Source organism: Gavia stellata, chromosome 10 (genome assembly GCF_030936135.1).
Source record: "Gavia stellata isolate bGavSte3 chromosome 10, bGavSte3.hap2, whole genome shotgun sequence".
In the NCBI taxonomy this organism is placed as follows: domain Eukaryota; kingdom Metazoa; phylum Chordata; class Aves; order Gaviiformes; family Gaviidae; genus Gavia; species Gavia stellata.
Window position 1 is genome coordinate 23,809,622 of NC_082603.1, and position 25,585 is coordinate 23,835,206.

At 47.8% G+C, this 25,585-nt stretch overlaps 1 protein-coding gene across 1 annotated transcript in view; it reads left to right on the forward strand.

Annotated features, from left to right (window-relative positions):
- The first annotated feature begins 83 nt into the window (after positions 1-83).
- The window catches only part of SZT2 (SZT2 subunit of KICSTOR complex), a 59,205-nt gene continuing 33,703 nt past the window's right edge, over positions 84-25,585 (forward strand). Inside the window, exons 1-24 of the mRNA XM_059821612.1 lie at positions 84-113; positions 419-544; positions 718-891; positions 1,233-1,403; positions 3,296-3,427; positions 5,517-5,676; positions 6,147-6,253; positions 6,446-6,656; positions 7,722-7,892; positions 13,307-13,538; positions 14,214-14,343; positions 15,612-15,754; positions 16,400-16,552; positions 16,904-17,018; positions 19,603-19,808; positions 20,207-20,431; positions 20,852-20,930; positions 21,295-21,392; positions 21,645-21,813; positions 22,300-22,414; positions 23,831-23,944; positions 24,443-24,643; positions 24,766-24,878; positions 25,379-25,520. Coding sequence (XP_059677595.1) covers positions 84-113; positions 419-544; positions 718-891; positions 1,233-1,403; positions 3,296-3,427; positions 5,517-5,676; positions 6,147-6,253; positions 6,446-6,656; positions 7,722-7,892; positions 13,307-13,538; positions 14,214-14,343; positions 15,612-15,754; positions 16,400-16,552; positions 16,904-17,018; positions 19,603-19,808; positions 20,207-20,431; positions 20,852-20,930; positions 21,295-21,392; positions 21,645-21,813; positions 22,300-22,414; positions 23,831-23,944; positions 24,443-24,643; positions 24,766-24,878; positions 25,379-25,520 — 3,517 coding nt within the window. The remainder of the gene's footprint in view (positions 114-418; positions 545-717; positions 892-1,232; positions 1,404-3,295; positions 3,428-5,516; positions 5,677-6,146; positions 6,254-6,445; positions 6,657-7,721; positions 7,893-13,306; positions 13,539-14,213; positions 14,344-15,611; positions 15,755-16,399; positions 16,553-16,903; positions 17,019-19,602; positions 19,809-20,206; positions 20,432-20,851; positions 20,931-21,294; positions 21,393-21,644; positions 21,814-22,299; positions 22,415-23,830; positions 23,945-24,442; positions 24,644-24,765; positions 24,879-25,378; positions 25,521-25,585) is intronic.

Genomic DNA, 25,585 nt, shown 5'->3' on the forward strand with positions numbered 1-25,585 from the left:
GGGTCAGCCGCGCACCGCAGGGTGGCGGGGCGGGCCGCTGCGAGGGCGGAGGTCAGAGGGCGCGGGGCGGGGCCGGGCGGGACATGGCGGCCGCCGAGAGGCCAGACTCGGAGGTGGGACCGGGCCGGGGGAGCTGGGGCTGGGCCGGGGGTAGGGCTGAGCTGGGGAGGGGGGAATCGGGGAGCCGGAGGCAGGAGATAGGTGAGGGGTAGCCGCGGTGCGGGGGAGAGGGCCGCGGTGCGGAGCAGTGGGGCTGGGCTGGCCTGGCCTGGCCTGGTCTGTGAGGGAAGGTGAGGGGTGCGGGTGCAGGGCCGAAGCCGCCTGGGGGTGAGCGGCAGGGCAGGGTGGTGGCCGGGGTGTCCTCCTGGGGTGCCTGCCGAGCCCTGGAGTGACCTGGGCTGCTGTGCTTCCGCCGCAGGTGGAGGAGGCAGGGCATGTCTTCCTTCTGATGAAGAAAGACTATCGCATCTCCCGCAACGTACGCCTCGCCTGGGTCCTCAGCCGACTCCATCAGGTCATCTGGGCTGTGCCCGAGCCAGAGCTGGTGAGTTGGTGCCTAGGGCTGGATGGTGTCAGCACAGCCTGATGTGGCAAGTTGGCTCTGTGCCACTCATGAGGTGCTGGACCCTGCAGAAGATTTTAACCCAGTCCCTTTCTCTGGTTCTTGCTTCGGCTTGACTTGATGTTCTCTCAGGTACCATTTACTTGTTCTTGTAGGCAAAGTCAGAAAATGAACTTGATGTTCTCAGCATTCTGCCTAATGGGTGGCAGCCAGATGAGCCCGTCCAGCCCAGGCCCTATCTCCTCGTGCCCTCTACACGGGTCACCTTCCTGGCCCGCCAGTACCGGTTTGTGATTGAACTTGATCTGAGCCCTTCCACGGGGATTGTGGTAAGTGCAGAAACTGCCTCTTTGGGGTGTTCTGCGTTAAAAGGCTGGACCTGTTTCTATTTGCTGAGATGGCTTTTTCCTCTCTGGGTTAGTCTTAACTTTTGCAGAAGTCTTTTCCCAGGAGGGAGGCATGCAGTGCTCCTAGCTAGGCAGCTTAATGGCAGATCCTGTTTCTCTGCTGAATGCTTAATGTGTGACTTTTATTTACAGAGAGCCATCATTTTAATCTAGCTGCCATTGCAGAAGGATGTTTGCTGTTGGCTCTGCATGGTGGGGCAACCAGCAATGAGATTGAAAGTCCTAGAAAATGAAACAGCCGTTCCCTTTCTCTGTTTCTGCAGGATGACTCAACAGGGGAGATAATTTTTGATGAAGTGTTTCATGCCCTTTCCCGATGCTTGGTGGGATTGTTAAGACCCTTTCGTATCCCTGGTTCAGACATCATCTACCAGCCAGAGATCTTTGTCACCATTCAGGCATATTCCTCCATCATTGGCCTGCAGTCCCATCAGGTAAAGTTCAGCCTCTCCCTTGGCGCGGCTCAGTGTGTGAGCAGCTCGCTGTACAGGCTTCCTGTGAACACAGAGGAAAGAGGGGGCATGTGGTAGCTGGGCTCTGTTATCTGCGAAGCTGCAGACTTGTCTCATTAAAATGTGCAGCCTGGTGCAGTGGGGAAGTGTGTGAGCAACTTCTCCTTTTTGGGCAGGAAGCGGAGGTTTTCCTGGGGGAGCAGGGTCCGGCAGAGAATGCGGCCCACAGGCATGGTCTTAGAGTTGGGCCACAGGGAATGTTTCCCTCATGTCGAATGTGTGCTGCTTGTTGTTGTTTTGTTGAGGTTTTTTTAATTTCTGTTGACTAATTCTTTTTGGCCTGTTATAATTAGCTTGAAGCATTCAAGAAGAGCTGGTGTGCCCAAAGCTTGTCTGCCTGCTCCAACTGTGTAGCAGTGGTTTATTCAAAGATAATTGCCTCTTCCTACAAACCTTGTTCTCTTTTTGCACTGGTATGAATATGTTTCTCCTTGCTGGAGAGAGCAGCTGGCCCCAGTATTGAGATTATCAATGAGATTTTACTTGAGCCAGGGCAGGTCTGTTTAATAAATTGAAGTCTGTTTTATGGTGCCAGTGTGGTTTTTGAAGTTTGTCCTTGATCCCTTCCACCTCACAGTATTTTCACATTATTTTCACGTTTCTGATGGTGTATTTCATCCCTTTGCTAATACCAGGAAAAGTGGGTGGTAACAGGAGGAGCCTGTTAGTCTATGCTTGTTCCCTCCCTCTGTCTCCCCAGCCCGCCTCTGCCCAAGCCTTCTGCGAGGCTGCAGCCTTTAATGGTCTATATAGTGCTTGAAAAGCGCGGCCCTCGCTTTGGTCCGTTCTTAGGTCCTACCAAAGTAAGTGTAGCAGGAATTTCTCCATTTGTCAGTGATGTTTTGTGTGTCATTTTTGTCCAGCTATTGTGCAGACACCATCATGCTTTGCCTCAGTAGCTCCCCTATTTACACTAAATTGAGCACTCTGAAGTTGCTATGTTTTTCTTCTTTGGACCTCTCTAAAGATGCATTTATTGTATGAGGCCAGGAACTGTAATCTCTGGATACAACTCGATAAGCTTTATGTTCCTTTTATGTAGGAAAAGGCATATACGTATATCACTCATCCAGGAAAGCCCGTCTATGTTGTAATCATTTACTTTTCCTGGGCAAAATGAAGTCTTGCCCATCTGAGGTTGAGGGAATTTGGATAACATGCAGCATCCCACCCACCTGTTGAGTTCTTTGTCTACACATTGTGTATTCTTTGCTTCCTGGTTGTGGACAGAGATTGCCTGTACAATGGTGGCATCTGTAAACACAAGTGTCATGCCTATCAGTTTGGGGGGTTTCTGTGGTGGCAGGCTCACTGACACATCACTCAGCCTCTTTTGTAAAGTCCAGTCTAATTTTTTCTTTTCTTTATTTCAATTTGCTGTTCCTTTATCCAGCCATTTACTGGAAGATAATTGGATCAGTCTATAGGTGAGTTAGATTAGAACAAACAGGCCTTCCTTAGAAACATCAGACCAGAGTTAATGGCTTCTAGCAAGGATCCCACATTGCTTTCTCCTGACAACTGGTTATCCTGGAAGAAGGCAAATGAAGTAGAAATTTCTTGCCCAAGAAGGAGATTTCTCAAAGAGTGATGTGAGCATCTGCTGCGGAGTGCATTGCAGATGCCATGAGACACCGCTGCTCGCAGGCAGTTGGCCCTGCGCAGGAATAGCGAGAAGAGACCTGTGCTGTACCTGTACTTTGTCAGGGACGTGTCTGAACTTCACCGTGCAGAACTGTGTTCCTGGGTACCATTTTGGGGTCTGGTACTATAAAACCTCAACTTGATGACTGACATCTGTGTCCTTGGGCCAGGTACTCTTCCAGGGCTGTCAGCTGGATGAGACAAAGCGAGAGGCCTTTCTGCACCAAGTTTACACACAGCTATGTGCCTTTGAGAACAAAGTGGCAGAGATGCTCCAGCAACAGTATGAACCCAAACCGCAGGTAAGGGGGGCAGAGGTGGTTGGGGTCTCTTGGCTCCCTTGAGATTTGCACTCTGAGGCCCCTCTGAGGTGGCAAGAGGAACAGCGGCGCAGGTCTGGAGAAGGAGCAGCTAAGGAGTTTGTAAGATAACTTTGTGGGATACAGTAATGAGACATGAACACTGAGGAAAGCAGAACCATTAAGTGCTTAGAAGGACTGATGAGAATGGTTACCTTCCCCAAGATTATTATGTAATAAAGCAGCTTGACTTCTTGTACATCATGGGATAAAATGTAGGATGTGCTTTCTCTCTGAAGAAGATGATGGGAGAGGTGATCGTGCCCATGTCATTAATCTGTAAATAGCTGTGAATATGCCCTTGGCCCTTGTTACATTTCATGAATGAAAATACTTCCTTGTTACCATGAAAACTGACCATGAAACTGAATAAACAGGCGGTGCAGTTTCTCATACTCCTTGAAATCTGTGGCAGTTGCTGTTTAGTAGCCACAGATATAGGTATCGGCAAGTTAATGATAGTACTATAAAATACAGCTTAGGATGAAATTAAAAGTGAGACTCTGTAGGGATTCAGAATGTCTATGGATTTTTCGTCAAGACAATCTCTCCTGATCTTGGAAATGAAGAATGTGAAGGTTACATAGTAATACTGCCATGTTCACGTGGCAGTCACAATCGTATCTATGGGCACCGTTCTTGCAGTCAAAGGCATTATTGGCCTGGCTGAGGTTATTTAGTCCTTATTTACCATTCGTTATTAGAGTTTGGGCAAAAAGAAAAAAAAAAAGTCTCCAAGTCAGATGAGCAAGAGGCTATTGGTGATCCATTGCAGTTGCATAGCTGAAGTGCTTCAGATCTCATAGTCCAGCTGAAATTTATATCTTTGAGTGCTAAGGCTGTCAGTCCTGGAACAGAAAGAAGATTGCAGGAAATAAATACCTTTACCAGTGTGTCCAGCTGGTGTTTTTGCAGTGCTTGTATGCATTCCTGCTTGCTGCAGTATTTCTCTCATGGTAAACTACCCTATAACTTCTTCCATGCAAATGGGGGAAAGAGACGCGCTTGCAGGCCGGAGGGACTGGTGAGTCCTGCCACAGGCTGTGGGGTGGAGGTGCGACACCCCAGGGGAAGGGCAGAGACTGAAACTTTTTTTACTTTTGAAGTGCCTTAGCTGTATCATTGTCAACAAGTGTCTGAATTTAAGGCATCTGGCAAATTAAAGTGACGGATAGCCAGTTTTTTTGCTCACAGCCACAAACTGCTCCCATTTGTGCAGAACAAAAGTTTCCTTAGTTCTAATTTTCTTTTCCAGCTCCACTCATCTGTAGCTTTGCAGGGGAGGGTCTCACCCATTCTCTGTGTTAGCAGTAAAAATGAAGCAATAGTTTATTACAGGGTTGAACTGCCAGAGCATTCTGGAGACGAGGGGACTATGAGCACAGTAGGTTCCTCACCAGTGTAATTATATAAATTTGAGGCTTTGCCTGGGGGATATTTTTCATAGAAGATGCAGGAGAAGCCTACCTGCATTTGCTTATATCAGCACTGCATAAAAAGTGCTGTTTGAACAGAGTTAAATGTCTAGGCACTAGACTTTTTCCTTAGGAGGCTCCTTACCCCCTCTGCTGCAGTGCTTCATAAGTGAGACATAGCTGTCTCTGCCCCTCCAGAGTTTCTGGGCTTTACTTGAGTAGATACTGAATAGCTGCAGCTTCTACTAAATGACAGAAAAAAAGAGGTATTCACCATCTCTTTAATTGGGAACTGCTTGCTCTGCAGGGGAGCTTTAGTGACCCCAAAGTGTCTCATTTTTCCCCTTCTCTGAGAAATCAGCTTGTAATAAAGCTCTGAGCATGTTATCCCCTTCTTCCACCCCTGAGCAGCCTTGTCCAGCTGTTCTAAGGGGCCCGAGTGACCAGGACTTCGAGAGCACCTGGAAATTAAAGCTGGAAGTGGAGTCTGCTGAAGTGCTCCAGGGCAGTGGTACCAGGGGGCTGCTAGAATGAAGGCTGTTTGGGAGAGTGAGCACTAGAACTAGGCTGAAGTCTGCCCCATGGGTCCTTGTGGTTTTTTTTTTTTACTTTTCCAGGTGGATTTGTCACCCCTGAGCCAAGAGAGCCCTGGTGACGTGCAGGAGTCATCTGGGAGGAAGCCCAGCGTGTCTGTTGTCACTGCCGATGTTGGTCTCGTCAGCATGGTCCGGCAGGGGATTCTAGCGCTGCAACTGCTGCCCTCTAACTCCAGCGCAGGTTGGCTTTGTCCTCTGGGTTAAGGTTTGCCCAGTTGTTTGTGAAGGGTTGTATTCCTTCTGTCTTAGGCTGAGATTAATTTTATAAGGGCTGGTGCGTGGACCCTTCTGTTAGGGATGAAATTTCAACAGCAGCTTTTGCTCTGCACTTTGCGGGCAAATTGTGGTGGTGGGAATGGGGAGAACACCGCTGCACCACATGCCTTGTGTCAGCATTAGGGAGTTTGTGAGGAAGCACAGCTGTGACTGTTGCTCAGGACAACCCAGGGTGTAGAGCTGTGCCCTGCCTGAGTGCTTCACTGTACCCAGTCAGGATGTTTGCAAACTCCAGAATGACTTGGAAGCTCTAAAGCAGCCTCAGGATTTTCCTTTCTACATTTGCCCTGCCTAAATTTTACCTCTGGTGGATATACTGTGAGAGTGGTACCTGGTTGAGATGGAAGATGCACTAAGATACTGCCTTGTTTACAGGTATAATAATAATTACGGATGGTGTGACTAGTGTCCCTGATGTGGCTGTGTGTGAGACTTTACTCAACCAGCTCCGCAGTGGCACAGTGGCCTGCTCCTTTGTACAGGTATGTCTGCCATTAGCAGGGAGTGTGGGGGCTGCTGCCTGCCAGAGGGAGGAAGGTGGGTTGCTCTTGGTGGTGTTCACCTCCGGAGGGGGAAAAGGGGACTTCTGTGCCTGTTTAAGGCCTTTACCAGTCCTCTGCTTTGTCCTCAGCACTGCTGTACTCTCTCAGGTATCCTCTTTATCCATCCCATAGGTGGGCGGTGTCTACTCATACGATTGCAGCTTTGGCCACGTTCCTAATGTGGAACTGATGAAATTCATCGCCATGGCCACTTTTGGTGCTTATCTCTCCACGTGCCCTGAGCTGGATCCCATGAGCCTGGATCTGAATGTGTATCACAAAGCATTTCTGCTATACTCCTTTCTGCGTACTGGGGAGTCCCTGAATCCAGAATACTACTGCGGTGAGCAATGTGCATGTCCTCCTTCCAGCAGATGGATGTCTTACAGCACCTCTCTTTGGGGTGACTCCCCCAGGCTTAGCTATGCTGATACTCTCCCTTGTCCCCTCTGGGCCATGTCTTCTGTAGGCTATGGGCACTATTGGGCCATGCAGCCTCATCTGTGACTCCCCTCCTGGTTCCAGGACTTGGGTGGATCGGGGAAAACTAATGTGTCCCATTGCGCACCGTTCCCCTTTCTGTGGCCTTCACTCAGCAAACTGCAGTTAGGCCCCCTGTGTTGGAACTTGGAGGGTATGAGAAGCTCTCGTCCGACCTTTTCTGCACACTGGCTAGCTCGCAGATGGCGATGTTCTGGAGAACTTGTCCTAATTGGGCTTGCAGATGCAAGTTTGGATTGAAAAACTAGACCCCTGAGAGCCATCCCAAATGCCTCTCTTGGTTGTTCTTATTTTGTGAATGTTAGTGACTGAGAGTATGCCAGGAGAAATTAGTTACCAGTAAAACATGGAAACACCCTTTCATGCCCTGGCAATATGCTGGTGCCATCTGCGCTTTCTGTAACTTGGCAGCAGAGGCCTCATACAGTGACAAGTTTGAAGAGAGCTGGCCTGGGACTTGGAAATGTTGAATCTTAAAAAGATCAGGTGTTAGTGGTTTAAACTCAAGGCTTCCACATCCTGATAACCTTTTAGAAGGCACCTGGGAATTCAGGGTTTTCCAGGGAAAGGGGTAAAGCCCAAAAGCTTGCTATGCAACTGTTGCAACAGCTTTGCAGTTTCTGCCTGTCTGCGCTAAATGTGTAACTCCAATGCGTGCCTTGTCACAAAGGCTGTCCCAGAGGAAGCAGGGTCTGACACCCTACCCCGCCCCTCTCGCAGGCCTCTGGGCCACGCTAGTGGACCTGTTGCTGCGTTGCAGAATAGGGAGTGGGTGTTAAGTGGCGCCTGAAGGATGTACTGTTCTTCAGGCCAGCAAGTGTTCCTGGCAGCTTTTGTAAAGCACTTTGGGAGGGCTGTTGCTGTAGGATGAGGAGCATCCTACAAACCCCATCTCTGCCATTTGCAGTGTCCCAGCACAGACTGTTCAATGAGCACCTGGTGTCTGCAAGCAGCAACCCTGCTCTGGCGATGAGGAGGAAGAAGCACACTGAGAAGGAGGTGCATGCTGACCTTGTGAGCATTGTTTCAGTCCGGCTGCGCGAGGGCTACAGCATCCGTGAGGTTAACATCACGAAAGGTGACTGTGCTGCGTTGGGGGCTGGAGGCTCGGAAAGGACTGTGCTTTCAACTGTTTAGAGGACAGTGCAGGGTCTGCCATCTCAGCGGAGAGGCTGGTATTGTGGAGGAAGGAGCCATTGTCTCCAAACTCTAAGTTTGTTTTTCTGAATAATTGCCTGATGCAGGACTGTCCAGTATTGTTGTGCCGTTGGGCACTTGCCAGGCTCATCCTCTGTGCCTATAAGTGCCTGGGGAGGGACAGACAGACTCACCCTCTGTATCCTGGAAATGAGTCTTCACAATTGCAGGGAAACTAGTGACAGAACTTGCGGTTTTGCAGAGTTTTCTGGGATTTCCTCTATATGTCTCCTTTTTTCATCCCTTTCTAGTCCTTTGCTAGATGCACTCCAAAATACTAACACAAAGTTGAGCCCTTTGGTATAACAGAATTAATGCCTCCAAACCACAGTCTTCCAAAGGAAGAAATTGGGGGAAACAAGGATATTGTTAGGTGAAAATGCCAGATCAGTCAGGACCATGACCAATGCTAGAAGAACATAAAAACATCCAGTGGTCCTGTTCTCTCATGTGACTCGCTAGAGACTATGGCACCTGGAGTGTGAGAACTAGCTGCTGACTAGGGACCTTGAGGGGTTTGAGTATCCCAAGGAGTGCAGTAAACCCTGCCTAACTTTCCATCTCCAGCTGTGGCTAGTGGTAGTGCTTTAACTGAAGGGGAGATGAAAAAATCCAAATGCAAGTTATGAATTGTAAGCAAGAGAAGAGTTTATTCTTGACCGTCATAATGACTGGCAGAAAGCCCCGAGGATGGGATTCTTAAAACACAGCGTAAACATGTACAACACATGGTGATCCAGTGTCTTCACTATTCTTTTTGGTATGTTAGAATATGTATATTATATCAGAAAATCAAAGTCTGTGATATAACTCCAGAATCATTCCAAACTTGCCATACGATATTTTCTATTAATTTACTGTCATCTGCCTTAAAACCATGTAAATATCTTAATGCACTGCTATGCTTGGAAGATTGTTCCAGAGTTTCATTGCTCTTTCTCTAGCTTCCTTTCTAAACTCACTGAGACCAAATTAGACCTGTGTGACTTTATTATCCGTAATTAAGTTTATCTTCCTTCTCTGGCATTGCACAAACTTGCTTAAGAACAATGCCTTTCTCCTTGTAACCTTCCTTTTGGCAGGTTAAGCAAGCCAGTGTTTCAGCCTCCTTTTGTAAGGGCAGTCTTTCTGTTCTGTTTATTCATCTTTAATAGCACTTTGGTTTTTTTCCTCTCAGTTGTTCGCTTTTCACAGTTTGGTCTCATATTTTATCATAACAGTTGATAAAAGTGTTGTAAATACGGTTTTATCGGTGCCTTGTTCAGTAACACTAATACTTCCCTGCTTCTGAAGTAAAATACCATATCTGATAGACCAGGAATCACATGAGCTTTCTTCATGATTGCATTGTTAGCACAGAAATCCCTACATCTTTCATGCACCTTTGCTTCCAGCTGATGGGTCCTTGGGGGTGTTTTACTGGGTTTTGTTTGTTTGTTTAGTAGTCCCTAAATGTGCTGTTCCTCACGTTATAGTATTCTTAAGTTCATCTCATACAGTTCAGCTCACTATTCCTGTGTGATGTCTGGGAATTGCAGTTCTTTTGGCTTGATGCTTCTTACGAACTGAATGGATCTAAACCAGCTTTTTTGGGAAGGTTGTTAACATTCATAGTAGGTGGGAATTCTGAAGTTGATCTTCCAGGACTATCCCTAATTTCTTGTTTCGGGAGTTTTCTATTAAAAGTAAGAATCTGCTAAGGTTTCCCATTGAGACAGCTCTTCGAGTAATATCTGCAGATTGCTTTCACTAATTTTCTGTAGGTGTGGCATGAGACACTTCCCTTAAATCCAGGCAGATTAGGTCCATTGCACTCTCCTTGTCTAGGAATGTCTATGAAACAGTCTGACAAGTCAGTTCCTGTCCCAGCTGTGCTCAGTATTGTCTTTTATCCTTCTGTGCACCAGTTCACTTACGGCTTGGACAGCGCTGGAGAAAGAGCCTTTCTTTAATCTGGCAGCAATGGTGAAATGCTCTTGGTGACTGTGAAGTCCTATATAGGAATGCTAGAAGAGGTAGCAGGTGTGAATCATTCAAAAAGTGATCAGACAAGTTCAGGTACCTTTTTTCACAAAAGTGTTGCTACAACCTCTGGCTCAGGATATCGTAAAGCAGCAAATTCCTGGACTCTGGAGGAATGTATCAGAAATATCACCACACGTTCATCGTGCTCCCTGCACTTTCCTCTAGGTATCTTCCTGCTGCCTTTTATCCTTTGGAATGCTAAATGGATTGGTCTTCCATTTTTTTGAGAGCAGGAAAGCAGCTCCACTGGATCAGAGTTACCTTCTGTGGTGAATAGCTATGGGCAGGTGCACAGGGAGGTGTAAGACTAGGATAAATGTACATGGTATCTCCTTTCTCCTTTCCTTTTTTCTTCCCTTTGAACAATCTCTAGCTCTTTGCAGCTCAGGAGCTCCCTGAGCCCAAAATACTTTCTGTGAATTTTGATGAAGTTTTTTTAGAAGGAATTTAAAAACGAGATGTCTGAACTATCAAAAATACAGTGTGTATTTCTATGCCAGCCTTCAGAATAGTAGCAGATAGTGTTACTTATACTTTGGAAAGTCTGAATGCTCTGGGGAGTTGCTGGCTGTGATCAGAAAAATTGTTGAACTAACATCTTAAAGTAGAATTTACAAAAGATCAAGACATTTAGACATTGAGCACTGCCTCTGCTAAGGAAAAGCATGTTTGGCTGATCAGGGCTCTCTGGGCCATTCTGTAGAGAAGTGTACAACAAAGAACAGTTAATTAACTTGGATTGCCAAAAGCTTTTGCCAAAACTTGCAAACTAAAGTTTTGTTAGGGAGCCGGCTGGCTGAGAAGCAAGAGGAGAGAGTGCAGTTGTGGACTTTGACACTGTCACTTTTCTGCTTCACTTTGCCAAGGGCAAAATAGAATAAATAGCTAGCTTTGTGCTCAGAGTTGCCTGGAGAGGTTGTTTGTGATATTTATAAGTGCTCTGGTTACCCTTGCTATTTGATTTTAGGTATTTAGGCATTCAGAAGGCTACTATGGTTAGTTAGGAATGCAGAAGTGTTTGAGAAAGGGGAAGGATTGGAAGGTATGGAAGGGAGAGAAGTTGTGTCTGAGAATCTGTGGGACCATGGCATGTAATGGAGCTCAGTTCCTCTCCTGTTTCTTTCTGGGACAATGTCAGCGGATTGCCCTCTGTAACAAAAAAAAAAATTCTCACTGATCATTTTGTGTTGCTGTGTGTTGAGGAGAGCCTGGAGGACATTTTTCAAAACCTCATCTTCCTCTGTGAATCAGTCCAGCACCAAAAATAGCTGGGCACAAGCTAGCCAGTGAGAATGGCTGTTATCAGTGTCAGGAATTGGGAAGACAAAGTGAGTTTTCTAAAAACCAGAGCTGGACTTTATGAAAGAAATCAATGCAGCAAAAACTTTTATTAGCTATGAAGTCAAGAACCAGAAATAGATTGCTTTGCAGTAAGAACAGGCTAAAGATTCATTTAGGTATGACTTCAAACCAAGCAAATATTTTGTCTGTGTTTTTAGTTTTGCTTGTGTTGGATTGTAGGAGTGAAGCCAGGATGACTAATGGAAACACAGGTGGAACTAGGAAATATTTTCACTAATGATCTAGGCAAAAAATGTAGGAATTTACTTATCATGTTTGCTGTTGATGAAGTAGAAAGGCTTTGTTATGAGAACCAAAATATTGTGCAGAAAGCAGTGGATGAGCACTAAACCAATAAGAGTGAGGTGACAGTATGAAATGGAAAGAGACACATTTATAAATTCTTGTTTAGCCTCTCTGATAAACTAGATAATCTTCATACGGAAACAACAGATGGTACAACCCTGGCAGATGCATTTTTAGTAACGCAGAGCACCCATTGTGGAAAATATCAGTAACCTTAAATAAAATCCCAGTAATCCCTCAGATGAAATACAGGTGAAATACAGTATACACCTTTGATCGTCTTTGTTCAGGAAAGATGAATTCTTAAGGTGCAGGAAGGTCTGGGACTGTTAAGGGGAATGGATATTCTGTCATAGGCGGCTGACCATGGCTTGGTTTAACCTGCACAGTAACAGCTGAAACTGGGTAAGGATTTCTTCCTCTAGTGCACACTCCTTGACAATGTTATGGAAATGAAGCTTCTCAGAATAAAAATAATTTAATCAAAAGAACAACTGAGCATGAATTTGGCATGTACTTTGGAAGGTTTCTTCTAAACGTTGGTGGGGGAAGAGTACTCTGAGGGAGCCTCCCAGCAGGGATCATGGGAGCAAAAAGCAAGATGGCTTTAAAATGGAGTGTAATCAGCCTGTGATGGGGATGGCATGATGGGCCTATAACAGCAGCAAATGCAACTCTGCAGGAAACATAGCATCTAAGCTGATGACCTTTTCGGACCGTTTCCAGCACATCCAATCACTTATCTCACAAATGCTGCAAGTCCGGCAAACTATAGAGGAGGCTGGATGTCAGAATAGATGATTGAGCAGTTGAAACAGCAGCGTGGCACTGTTATAGAAAGTCATGTGTTTCCCTGGGTTGTTTCAGTACAAATACACATGCACAGTCAGCAGAATTGTGACAGTTTTCTGCTCTTCTGGCTCAGTGAGGCTTGCTGTCAGGTGTTTGTGTTTAATCTTGCTAGAGATGCAATGGCCTGCTTAAAGAAAAAGGTAAAAATGTACAGTTTGAAGAATGGGTGAATATTCATTCTTAACTTAACTTTGGGAGGAGAAGATGGTAAACATGGTGAGAAACCTTTGGTGCTTGAAGTTCTAGATTGCATGAAATACTTTTTTTTTTTTTGTCTAGGAATAACGTGTAGTTCAATTCAAGAATTGGGCCTCACCTTCCACGTTGTTTATGATCTGGGTCCATCACGTCCAAATGTCCATGTTTCTGCAATGGGATAGATTAACTCTGCAGAATGCAGATGAGAAAACTTTATAGCTTAAAGGCCCTGGTCATCTGAGCAAAGCAACAATTTTCTTGGAAACAAAGATGAGGCTGTGAAGAAAGCCCATTGCAAATGTCAGCACCTCCTCTGAGTTTCAGTTGCCTTCTCTAGTGTAGATACTACATGTACACTTAAGGAACTGTTCACCAAATGCTACTGTGTAAGCAAAGCCTCCCTCTGTTGGGGAGGAGAGAGAATGACTTCAGTTAGAGCAAGCAGTTGTTAGGTTACTTTGTCCTCCTCATAGCAATCAAACAATTTCACAGTACTTGGGAATCCCTGGTCAGGGATAAAGCTCAGATGTGTACCAAACAAACACTTGAACTTATTCCTTTGCTCCTGTGCAGGTGGGTCTCAGCTGGAGGTGAAACTAGTCCTGCTTTGGAAGCATAACATGAGGATAGAGTACTTAGCTGTGACACCCTGGCCCCTGGACCCATCAAAGCGCAGCACATGGGTGGAGGTGACGATGGAGGGAAGCTATGACATCTTGCATGACATCAGTTGCACCATGAGGAAGCCTATCACCAGTCTGTACCGCACTACTGTCATCCGGCGCTTCTGGAACACCTTGCAGAGGTGAGCTGGACCACCCTCAGCAGTTCCCAGTGTCCAGTATAACCAAGAAATTCCTTCCTTGGCATGCTCGGGCATGGGTTACGCAGGTGGCCATCCCAATGCAGGGTCCTAAAGGAAGGTGCTCTGAGGAGGAGGCATGACTGGCAACAAGCTTGCTGCCTAGCCAAGGAAAATACTCAAATGGGCCCGTGACCTAGTCTGTAAGATTGCTTCATGGTGAAGGTATTGCTGCCTCTGAGTCCTGATCCTGTGGTGCAAACCTTAACTCTGACTGCCATCCCATGGAGGTGATGTGTTCTTACAGGACAGCCTAGCAGCTCTGCTGCATAGTCACACTAGGAGCAACACCTCATGTCTCTAGGCCTGAAGGGCCTATGGGTTATGACTATTTCCTGGCCAGGGTGACTGTTACTCCCTGCTATATGGCAGATTCTTTTTCTGGCACTTCGCTCCTAACTCTTATCATCCTCCTTATATATTAGGCTGTTATGCTTGAACTCTCTTAACATGCTCTTTGCAATCAGACATTGAATCCCAGCATTGCCCTAGAAAGCTATATTCATGTAGATGGGCTCCCAATACATAGGGAGTGCCTTGTGTGCAGGCACTGGGCTGACTGGGCTAGCAAGGGGGAAGAGTGTGGGCTTTTGTGGCTAACTGCCTCTTCCTTTTCAGCATCAACCAGACGGATCAGATGTTGGTTCATCTGCAGTCTTTTGACACAGTCCCAGAACACTTCACCATTCCTGAGAGCACCAAGAATGGGGTGCCCCTCTTCTACATCCCCCCAGGCTCCACCACTCCGGTATGTTCCCTCTCTCTCCCATTTGATGTGAGATAGGTTGTCCCTTCTGCCTGTTCTGTCTTGCACCAGGGGATGCTGAGTCCCAACAGGGAATCAAGATTGTAACTCTCAGGCTTCATCTCTTGCTCTTTGTCCTGTTCAGAGTTCAGGTGCCGTGCAGTGCCTGTGAACATCCCAACCCATACTTTTTCCCCTCTGCGAGATATTACTTTATGCCTTTATTGCTGCAGCTACTCCTCTAAGCCCCACAGCAAGTCTCTTAAGTGTGAAGCCTTCTTCTGTAGTGATGTGGTGTCTGAGACCGATAAGGAGGCTGACACGCTTATTTTTGCCATGCTTTTTCAGTGGATACCTCATGTGTGGAGTTGCTGCTGGCAGTCTTGTGCCCTGGTGATGTAGCTCAGCACCATCAGGTCAAGATATAGGATGTGCTGAATAGTTGTTTTTTAATAGGCTCATTGCTCTGAGAACTGGTGTGGAAGGTGCAAGAGAGATACTTGTCATCTGCACAGCAGAAACTAAACGAAATATGAGTTAATAGCTTCCACTGCAAAATTCAAACTCATTGAGGCTCGCTGAGCAGAAGTGCTAGTGTATTAATCTGTTCCTTGCTAGCAGTGTCCTTGGCATTGAAGATGACTAGCAGATATCAAAGCTAGGGGAGCTTTAATTTAAGAGAACTATCCCTTTAACTTTACTGCTTAAGCCCTTTACTTTAGGTTTGCCTAGTAAATTTTCACTGTGTAGGGTTATGTATCCCACAGTATACCTGGAGCATCCCATCTTATAGCTAACCAACACTTTATTTGTGTCAGCAGAGTTGCTGTAGTTGGTGGAATGCCAGTGTTACCACACAAACATGTTAGAGTTGCCCAATGCCACCCATTGCTGGTACCCTATTTGCATGAGCACTCTCAGACAAGTTATCTCGGTGCTTAATTGCTCTGCTGACACAAGCCATATAACCCCCTTTCAATCAGAAAGCACACCATTACATATGCTATCTTTTCCATGCTTGATTTATTTGATGCTAAGTAGTTAAATTCCTAATTAACTTGACATTTCAGGAACCTAATTTATTTTTGCTTACATTGTACTGCCTGTTTCAATGTGAGCGCACTTAGTTATTCTGCTGAGAGGCAGTTACCGAAAGCCAGGGATGTGGCTAGCCCTCTAGGCCTACACAGCTCAGCCACTAGAGAAATTCCTGCTCTCTCTGGGTGGAACCAGACAGTTTCTTGCTGAATATTGCCCTGTCATTTTCTCAGGTGCTGTCCCTGCAGCACAGTGGGTCTGACTCAAGCCATTCCCAGTTTGCCTCCTACTGGAAGCCTATCCTTTCCATGGATGCCAACTTCTGGCAGAGGTGGCTGCACATGCATCGTATCGTCCTCCTTCTGGAGCATGACACGTATGTAGCTGGCAGGGTTGAGCTCACGTGCACAGTGTGAGCCAGCCTGGGAAAGCAGGGCATCCACTTCAGTCCACTTGCAGAGTTGCAGCTGTCTTGCAGGTGCCTGTGGCCAAGGGAAGGGCCTTGCTAGTGGGACCTGGTGGATGGTGAAGGCTCTGAGAGGGACTGTGGGTTGGGAAGTCATCTTTGTCAAGGGGGGGCTGTTCTCAGGAGCATAAATTGTTTCTCAAGTCCCTCTTGGTTTGGATTTCCTGATTGCAGGGGGTGCGGAACATCCAGTTGGACTTATCCCACATGATTTTGTTTGCTGCTGGAAAACATCTTCCCCAAAAGCATTGCTTTCCTGAGGCTGGTCCTAGTTGTAGAGTTACGTGAATAATAGCCATATATTGCTTGGAGGGAGATAAAAACGATATAAGGATGTGCTCTCTGCAAGGTGGAGAGCAGGCTCCCTGTGCGCTTAGGGAGTGTGACTCTCGCCAACAGGCACAGTAGGGGCGGTGCTTGGCTATGGGCTGCTGCTGTGGAGGACTGATGTACCAGTCAGAGGATGATTTGGAATGCATGTAGCAAAGTCTCTCTGGGCTTTGGGGGAAGAAGAGAAACTGTGGTTCTAAAATGACTTTCTGCCACACCCTGCAGGCCTGTGCCCAAGCACCTGCACACACCGGGCAACAATGGCCGCTACAGCACCATCCAGTGCCGCATCTCTCACTCGGCACTCACCTCCTTGCTGCGAGACTGGAGCAGCTTCGTGCTGGTGGAGGGCTACTCCTATGTCAAACTGATACACGGGTGAGTGGCTTGGAAGCAGTCCTGTGTGGGGAATCGGGCATATGGCCAGACCAAAGATCCAGTTATACCAGTACGCTGTGATGGGCCAGAAGCAGATGTCTAGAGGAGAGGATAAGAGTAAGACAAGCGGGTATGAAACCCTGCATATTCTGAACTGCTGCCACTGCGTTCCAGGCGCAGCCCAGAGCAGTGGAAAGCCAGCTGCAGAGTTTATGCATGCTAGAACTGATGTGTGTTGCTGCCCAGTTGTGTGGGCTGTTGAGCTCTGTGGAGCAGGCCTTCACTTGGTCTGACACGACACAGCAGCAAGATCTGTGCTATTTCAGCCCTGTCTTAATCCCTCCTCCCTAGCTCTGAGGATCCCACACCTTCCTCGTTTTATGTGGTGCGGATCATCTCCAAAGCTCCCTGCATGGTTCTCCGGCTGGGGTTCCCCATTGGCACACCTGCACAGGCCAGAAATGAGGTGAGAGCTGGCTGGCTGCTTCCCTGGGTAGGAGCAGAGCAAGAAGTTCTGGGTGTGGAAGTGGTGGGTGGATCACAGGCAACACTGTGGGCAGGTATCCTGTAATAACTAACTGCTACGTTAAGGCTTAGATGGGTGTGAATTTACTGTAACAGAAAGGGACAGTTTGGACAAAGCTTTCTGTGTTAAGTCTATGAAAGTTCTAAACCCAACGACTTGAAGATCAATAGAATAGCTGATCACATGAATGTTTTTCCCACTGCTTAATTCAACTGTGGGGCTTGAAATGACTCAAAGGTTATCTAGTCTATCCTTGTGACCAAAGCACAATCAATACTGTCTGTCAGGAACAGCAGATACTTGTCTGACTCATCTGTAAAGACCTCTGTGATGGATGTACTACATGTTCCCTAGACTATCTGCTTCAGTAGGTGGTGAATTGCGTATGTATATTGTATCATTAGGGCAAGGAAGTGTTAGAGTTAAAATGCGAACAATGCCCCGCATGAGCAGTACAGGGAGAGAAAAAAATGTAATACCCAGAAAATCTTTTAAAGAGATCCAAGTCTGCTAGATAGACTTTTAATAACCTCTTTGTATCGAAAGAAATGGGCTGCGCTAGTCCAATGCAGAAGGTGGGCTTGCTGTTTGGACTGTTTCTCCAGCTCTAATGGCTGAGACAGGTGTTCCTAGGTAAAACAGTAAGTGTGAGAGAGATGTCCTGCTATTAAGCTGTATGAACCTTTTGTTATAAACAAGAGATTTATCATTAAAACTTGATCTTTTGTCTTCATGAAGGAAATCTTTGGTTTGTCTCACTTAGCGTTTGTGTTAGATTAGTCTGAGGAGAAACTGACAAGCATAGGAAGGACCATCTCTTTCTGAGATAATGAACTCAGATAACACTAAATGCTCTGGCACTCCAGAGGATCTGCCCTTTCATGTCTTTAGGGGATCCGGGCTTTGGGTGCTGGTTGCTGAGCCAACACATGGGTTGGTAATGCCAAGTGACAGGTTTTATGAAGGAGTTCCCTCAGGCAGGTGTAAGTTAATATCTGTCTCATGAAGAAGGTGTGAGACAGGCACCATCCCCTCCAGCTCTGGGCAAGCTCCAGATCATTGCAGCAGGAGCTGTAGGTAGATCATAAATTGTATCATGCACAATCTTTTTTCTTTGCCTGCCATAAGGCTGATTAGCTAGCCAGTGTGGAGGATGGCAGTAGAGTTTAGCCTGCCTTGTTTAAGGGGAACATTTTTTTTTGTGCTGAGCTATTCAAATTTCCAATATTTAAGGGAAGGTAGGCACCTGGTACGGTCTGACTTTCATAAAGCTTTTGGTGAGACTCCATATAAGGCACAACTGTAGAACTGGAGTAGGAATGGGGTGTCACAAAACAGAAACTGTCTTAGGGAACAAAGCAAGGAAATTGAAGTGCTCTGTTCTCATCAAAGCAGAAGCTGTTTGTGGTATTCCCATCTTTTTACTAGTCAAAGGGTAGGGAACTCATCTGCAGATAGGTAGCAGGTAGTGAGCTGGGAAAATCTGCAGGTGGCACAAAGCTATTTGGTTTTCTCTGCTCTTTCAACCTATGTGCTTTTTGGACACCTAAGTAGCACGGTGGTGGCTGGAAGCCAGTATTGATAACTGCCAAATCGTGCACTTTGGATGTGGGACCTTAAACACATCAGCAATTCTGTGTTATCAGTATGAAACCACGAAGGGGACCCAAGTGGCATCATAGTGCAGAAAAGAGCTCTGCTTAGTGTTTGGGTTTGGGGATGCTACTTTCCTTGAAAAAGACATAATAATAATGGGGAAAGTTGCTGAAATAATTAGTGTTGAGGAGGGAGATGGAGAGCTGCTGTTTTCCTGTTTGCCTACAATGGTAACGGAAATGAAAACAAGTTGAAGAAAGATCATGAAAAGAAACCTAATCATGGAAATTTCAAAGAAAACACTGGGGCATTGTGGGGATCAGATGCTGGTATGGGTAGAACCATATTCAGAGCTTCTAAAAGCTAAAAAGAGTAATCAGGAAGTAATTTTGAAAGTATCTTGGAAAAAAATAACCTCAAAAATAACCTAAGCTCTTGAAACCTTTTACCATAAAGGTTTGACGCATGAACATGATAGCGGGGGAACACATCAGCTGTGGGAACAGTTTGGCTCTGTCTTATAAGTACTAGTTTACATTTACTGTAGGTTGAGGAGAGGAGGAGGGGAGGGATAAGGGTGGGTACTCAGACTGCTTCTGTGAAAGAGATGGCATGCAATTAATTTGTTTTTCATCAGAGTTATGGAAGGCAATTTCTTCAGCCTTGAAATAGTCTTTGGGTTTTTTTGGACCTTTCTTTTGCTTTTGAAAATATTTGCAGTTGTTAAAATGTGGACCTAAGAGCTTGTATCATCTTGATCTTGGTCTTGCTAGTGCCTCTGAAGTAAAATGGCCTTTAACTCCTGTGCATCTGTATATTCAAGGAGTGTTCTATTCCTTTTAGTCAGGCTTTTGTTCTGGAAGCTTATTTTGAGTAGCTTATGTCTCCAAAGATGGTCACGTTTACCTTTTTGCTTTTGCCATGACAGATAGTGGAAGAGTTACGGGACCGAATCTTGCAGCTACGCTTTCCCCACAGGGTCCAGAGCAAGGAGGCAACTCCAAAAGCAAAGAGGAAAATGTTTGGCAGTAGTTCTCCCTCCAAGTCTCCACCTGTGGCTGGGGCCCAGTCAGCCCTCTCAGACAGACCCTGCCTTGTTGTGCTGCACAAACCATTGGAGAAGCTACTCATCAGGTAGTGATGGAGATCGGGGCCATGAGCACAGCCTCCTTGCCCTGGGAAGTAGGAGAGAGGGGGCTCTGTGGATGGTACTGCCAGTTGCAGGATGAGAGTGCTGTGAAGCTGGTGCTTGTTGAGGTTGAGTGGCTGGGAATGGCAGCTGTAGTCTGGGAGGGCTGTGACTTGCAGCAAGGGGCCTTGCTGGACAGGCAGATTTGTTACTCCTAACTAATATGATGCAGAAGAAGATTTAGTTACTGTTGTCTGAGCAGGATCCTGTGCTGGGCTAGCCATGTTCTGCTGCTAGAGGGCTCTGTCCTGGGCCCAGCAAGTGGGCTGTGAATCCAGACAGCTCTGGCCCTGAGCAGAACATTCTTTCCACCTCAGCGAGCCTCACCTCTGCCCTCTCCTAGGTATGAGAAGCTGCCTTCTGACTACCGAGCCCCTTTCATTCTCAACCTGGAGCATCCCCCAGTGTCTGGCCCACTCACTATGGTGGCCAATCGTACTGCCTCTTCCACCCTTGCCTCGCTGTCCCGCTACTTCTATCACCAGCGTTGGATCTGGAGTGTCCAGTCAGGGCTGGCACCGGCTGTGCCCATCACTGCTGTAGCCCAGCTCCTTTCCACACTCACAGAGTAAGTTGCACACCTGAACGGGGTGCTTTTGCAGCTAGTCCTGGGGATGCAGAGAAAGCAGGATGGACCTGAGGCCTTATTCTAGGTAACAGTTGAAGCTGCTGTGCAGAGGGTTTTGGTCCTGGACACGGCTTCTAGAGCTAATTGGGCCAGTGCTTTACCCAGTTCTGCAGCTGCAGTTGAGGAAAAGAAGAGTCCTGGAAAATATACAAAAAGGCAAGAGGTGTTAATGTGCCTGGAGTATGCTGATCTTCACAGAGGCTGTCCTGTGCAAAGTGTCATATCTCCCCATTCTCTGTGTGTAGCTCCCTGTCTTGGGAAGGAAGGTGTTATGGGGTGAAGGGTACAGTCATTCTTGCATTTAAGGCTTGCAGTGTGGGTAGAGAAGTCCTCCATGTCTGACTGCATCTCTGTTGCCAGGATTCGTCTGTCAGAGGGTTTCCACTTCGCATCCAGTGGGGATGGAATTATCAACATGGTGCTGGAGCTGCCCATACAGGTGAGCCTGGGTGCTGCAGTGTCGACACAATCCTTCATTGCTGCTTATGAGGTGGATTCACCTTCCTGTGATGGGATTTCCCATTTCCTTCTAGCACACACCCTTGACATGTGCAGGGAGACCTGCCTACTCCCCTGAAGTAAGGCAGCTTGTGGGTTGGGCATTTTCCTGTCTTCATCTGCAGTTAGAGAGCTGCCTTGCTGGTAGGGCCATGCTGTGCTGGAGGAGTTCTTGGGGTTGGGACAGGCTCCCTCTCTGCACTGCTACTAGCGGAGCTAGGTGATGGGGCTGTGCTGTGTAGGGGGGCACTCGGTAGGTGTGAGCTCTTGCTGCTGGCCAGGCTCACACAGTGTCTCTGCTCCAGATTGACGGCTCAAGTGAGAGCAGCAGCGGCAGGGAGAAGCACACCTGTGTCGTCCAGTACATCCTCTTCCCGCCCCACTCCACCTCCACCAAGGACAGGTGAGGCTGTTGTCCTGCTCCCAGGGAGGGCTGGCAGCGGAGTCATGGCTCCAGACTTGCCCTTTGTGGGCAGCGTGGGAAGGAGGGAATCCTCTGTTGTCTAGTACAGACAACTAGCTGTCATGGAGTTATCACCAGTTAGCTGGGGCTTTGCCTGAAAACCTAGGGTTTGTGTGGCTGCTCTCACAGCTCTGAGAGGAGCTGCAGTGGGCTGCTGGCTCTGTGCCAACTTGCCTTATGTCTTTCCTCCAGCTTTTCCACAGATGATGACAATGATACCGAGGTAGAGGCCATTGAGGTGGACACAGAACTGAACCTGGTCACTGAGTGCTGGGTAGAGCCACAGAGCGGCCGTGTCCACAGTACTGCTGAGAATTGGAAGCACCTCCATGGCTTGCCCTACCAGAAAATCCCTAAAGCGGTGAGTCTCTGAAGGCGTTGGGCTCTTTTGTGGAGGGAGAAGGGTTTATTGCAAGTGCACATAAACACTGCAGGTGAATTATTGAGGGCCAGAAGAGGTGGGAATGCTGTTAACAAAAGAGCCTGAGATTTCTAAACAAGGAACTGGGCTACTGGACAGAAAAGGTTTCTGGATTGCAAGGCAGCAGATGCAGTGCTGCTCTGGGATAGGTGGGAAAATACAAATAATTTTGTCAAGAGCCATTCCATCGGAGGGGAGCAAGCTGGACCAGAGCAGGGATTGCAGGCAGTACTGCCAATGCACCTCTTGAACAAGGCAAAAAGAGGCTAAAGGGCTGGTGGAAAAGGAGGGTGCAATGAGTGAGAATAAGGCAAGTCAGGGGATGGGATTATGGGTGTTTCCTCTCCTTGCTTTTAGACAGTTTTCTCCTGCATTTGGGGGTAATAATTCTGCTGCATACAGCTGAGCCTTGACTGCTTATTGCAGCTCTATCCCCGAGACCTTGCGTGCATTGCCACCATGCTGACCTTCGAATACATCAGCCAGTTGTGCCAGAACAAGGAGTGGGTCTACCCTCCTTCAGACACCAAAGCTACTGAAGGTGAGTCCAGCATCTATGTCCTAGCACGTTTGATAGAGCAAGAGGCAGCTAGGCCCTGCATGTCTCAGGGCCCGTTAGAGGTTTCTGGAAGATGGAACAGGTATTTTGACAACGTCTTTCTAGACTTCGATGGCTGCACTTTGTTGCACTCATGCTAAGCTTCCAGAGAAATGGCTTCATCCTGGGAAGGGCAGAAAAGCATTGAGGCTTTCTGCCCAGGCTGGAGAGGTGACTAGGTGACCCTGCTTGAGCAGGGAGGTTGGACGAGATGACCTGCAGAGGTCCTTTCCAATCTCAACCATTCTGTAATTCTGTGAGAGGGGCTGACTTCTAGAGCAGATGGAAGCTGAGCTCACCTATATAGTGATGGGCAGGGTATGCCTGGGCAGATGGTTGTACAGAAGTTGTAAATGATGTGAAGGAAGAGCTCCTGTGTTCTCAGTTACAAGACACAGTTTCTAGAGCAGTCTGTGGGATACTTGCTTTCTGGTGATCCTTTTCATCTATGAACCCTCTGTGAATGCTCCATTAGCCCACAAAGATTGGGAAGGGGACCTTAGGAGGTCTAGTCTGTCCTCTTCCTTCAGGATAGGATTGTGTATCTGATCTGACATTATTAACATAGTTCATTGAGAACTCCAGGAGTATGTGGGGGGTTCACCCTTGTCAGGCACCCTTGTCCAGAACCTCACTATTTTCGCTTTCTTGTCACTAATTCACCCCATCCTAGATCTTTCATTTGCTTGCTGTGCAGTGAATAGCACAGCAGATACTGGATGGGTTTGAGGGAGCCAGGATCATCCCAAAGGCTGAGGGCAGGACCTGAGGGAACCCTATTGGATTGTATCACTGATCCTATGGGTGGGGGAAGAGGGCCAGGAAAGCTCAGGGCCTGGAGGCCAGAGACTCCTTCCTGAGGAAGAGGATGGGAAACGCCCGCAGGGATGCGCAGAGCCTGCCAGATGGGAGATCTCTCCCAGGAGCAGGGGGGTCCTTGTCCCTGACTACGCTGATAATTGAGGTTGCCTCTGGCTCCCAGCGTGGTCATTGCTCTCCAGCAGTGCAACACTGATGTTCAGTTTTTGTCCCCTGGCAGCTCTGGGCCCAAGCTGTGTAAGGCCTCACGGTGGCTCCCCGTCCCTGGTATGAAGGTGGCAATAAGCCCAGGAGACTTTTACAGCGAGGTACCTCTCTGTAGGTAGCTCACAACCTGCTGCAGACTTTTCCCTTTCCCCACATTCATTCTTTGTATCCCTCTGCCATCCTAAGCAGAGGGAGTCGGGGCAGTGTTGCTGTGTACCTTCGCTTGTGCTAACTGCACTGCGTTGAGGGCTGGCACCATGCATGTGGAGGTGGCCTGGGAGGCGGGGCTATGTGGTGCCCACAGGCATGTTACATTCCCAGTTCTTGTTGCAGATCCAGACATGGGGGCTGGTTTTCGAGTGCATGAGATCCCATTCCAGTTCAACCTCATGAAGCTGTTGCCCAGGTGCCAGCAGGTTGAAATGTTCTTCCTAATGCTGACAAAAGGTAGGTGCCTCTTCACCACCTGCCTCCTCTTGTCCTTCCTCCATGGCTATGGGCACCCTGCTCTGTATGCTTGTCTCCCTGGGCAGCAGGCGTGTGAGAGCTGCCATGCCTCTTTCAGTAGCTCAGTGCTGTTCTTCCCATCTTTGCAGCCGCAGGGCTGTCCAGGTATATTGCTGTCTTTTTGGGGATTATAGTTTTGGAAGAGTTGCTTTTGAAAACGTTAAACCTAGACTGTTGCTCTGTGGTGGTGGTTTCTTGTCTTTAGCCCCAAACATCTCCAGAACAGTTACAGTAGCAGGGTGAGTCAGTGCAGGGTAACTAATGATGCTGGAACTCCAGGGCTTCCTCAACACCCTCCAAGTCAGCCTTGCAGAGGTGCTGGGGGAAACTCCTGGCTGTGTGGAAGTGTCACTTTGCAAAGGGCTGTTTCCTGGGGGCCTGGGCAGGTGGTGACTGTGGAGATGCTGTCTCTGAAGCTGCCATGGTTCTGTTTTGGAGCAGAGAATGAGGAGGTGACCAAGGACTCTTCGTTTGTGCCCAATGAAATGCTACTAAACCTCTTCCATGGCTGCCTGCAGCATGACCTCAGTGACCGGGAGATCCCCATGGCTGATGCTGATCATGTGGCTTTTATGGAGCAGGTTCTGCAACGGGATCGTGATGGCCATCAACCCCCCTTCACACTCCCTGTGATCAGAGGTAAGGGCTGGGACTGTAGCAGCAGTAGTGACACCAGGAGCTGGGGTGTTTCAGGAGGCTTGCTTTCAAGTCCCTCCCTCAGCTACTGTTTCTCAGGTTGGTTTCTCTGTGCTCCATTTCAGAAGAAATGCTGAAAGCCTCTGGGACCCTGGAGCAGCAGGATGCTTCTGCATCCTATCATCTTGTTGGCAGCAATGGCACGAGGGATATGACTGGCTCCACAAGTACTCTGCAGGTACTGCTATGCTGCTGTCCTTCTCCTCAGCTCCCTCTGAAGGCAAGGCAGCAGCTATTGAAGAACAGCAGAGTTAGTAGGAGGGTTGAGAACAGATTGAAAGGCCTTTGTTTTCCCCACACTTGGCAGCAGTTTAAGCTGTAGCCTGTGGCTGAAGTCAAGCAGGAATCTGGTAGGTGTGTGGATAGTTGCACTCACCATGGGCCTAGCCTTTTACAGCAGCACTGATACTGTGCCACAGATTGCTCAGAAACCATGGGCAATCACTGCCCAGAGGTGAGAACTGGCCCCAGCAAAGCTGGCTAAGCATCTCCACACTCTGTGTGCTGTGTTTCGTGGAACCAGGCTGCTCTGAGAATGGTGCAGGGCGTGGCCAGGGTGATTTCAGCACTGTGCTGACCAGCAGTCATGGAGGAACTTGCTCTGTGTGGTTGCTACCTGTCTCAGGGTAGGCCTGTGCCATGTGCTGTGAGCTTATCCAGCTTCTGCTCTTTCATCAGAGCCTTGGCAACACAGAGCTGCCTGAGGATGACGTGACCCTGAGTGACACAACGGGGCCCTTTCCCCCACAATGGCGATGTTATGCCAAGCTGGTCAACCCGCAGCATGTGTTCCTGACCTTCCTGCCAGCTACCTTCTCAGGTGAGGCCGCCTGTTGTGGGGAGCGAGAGGAGGTAGCATTCCCAAGCGCCTCCTCAGGAAAACAG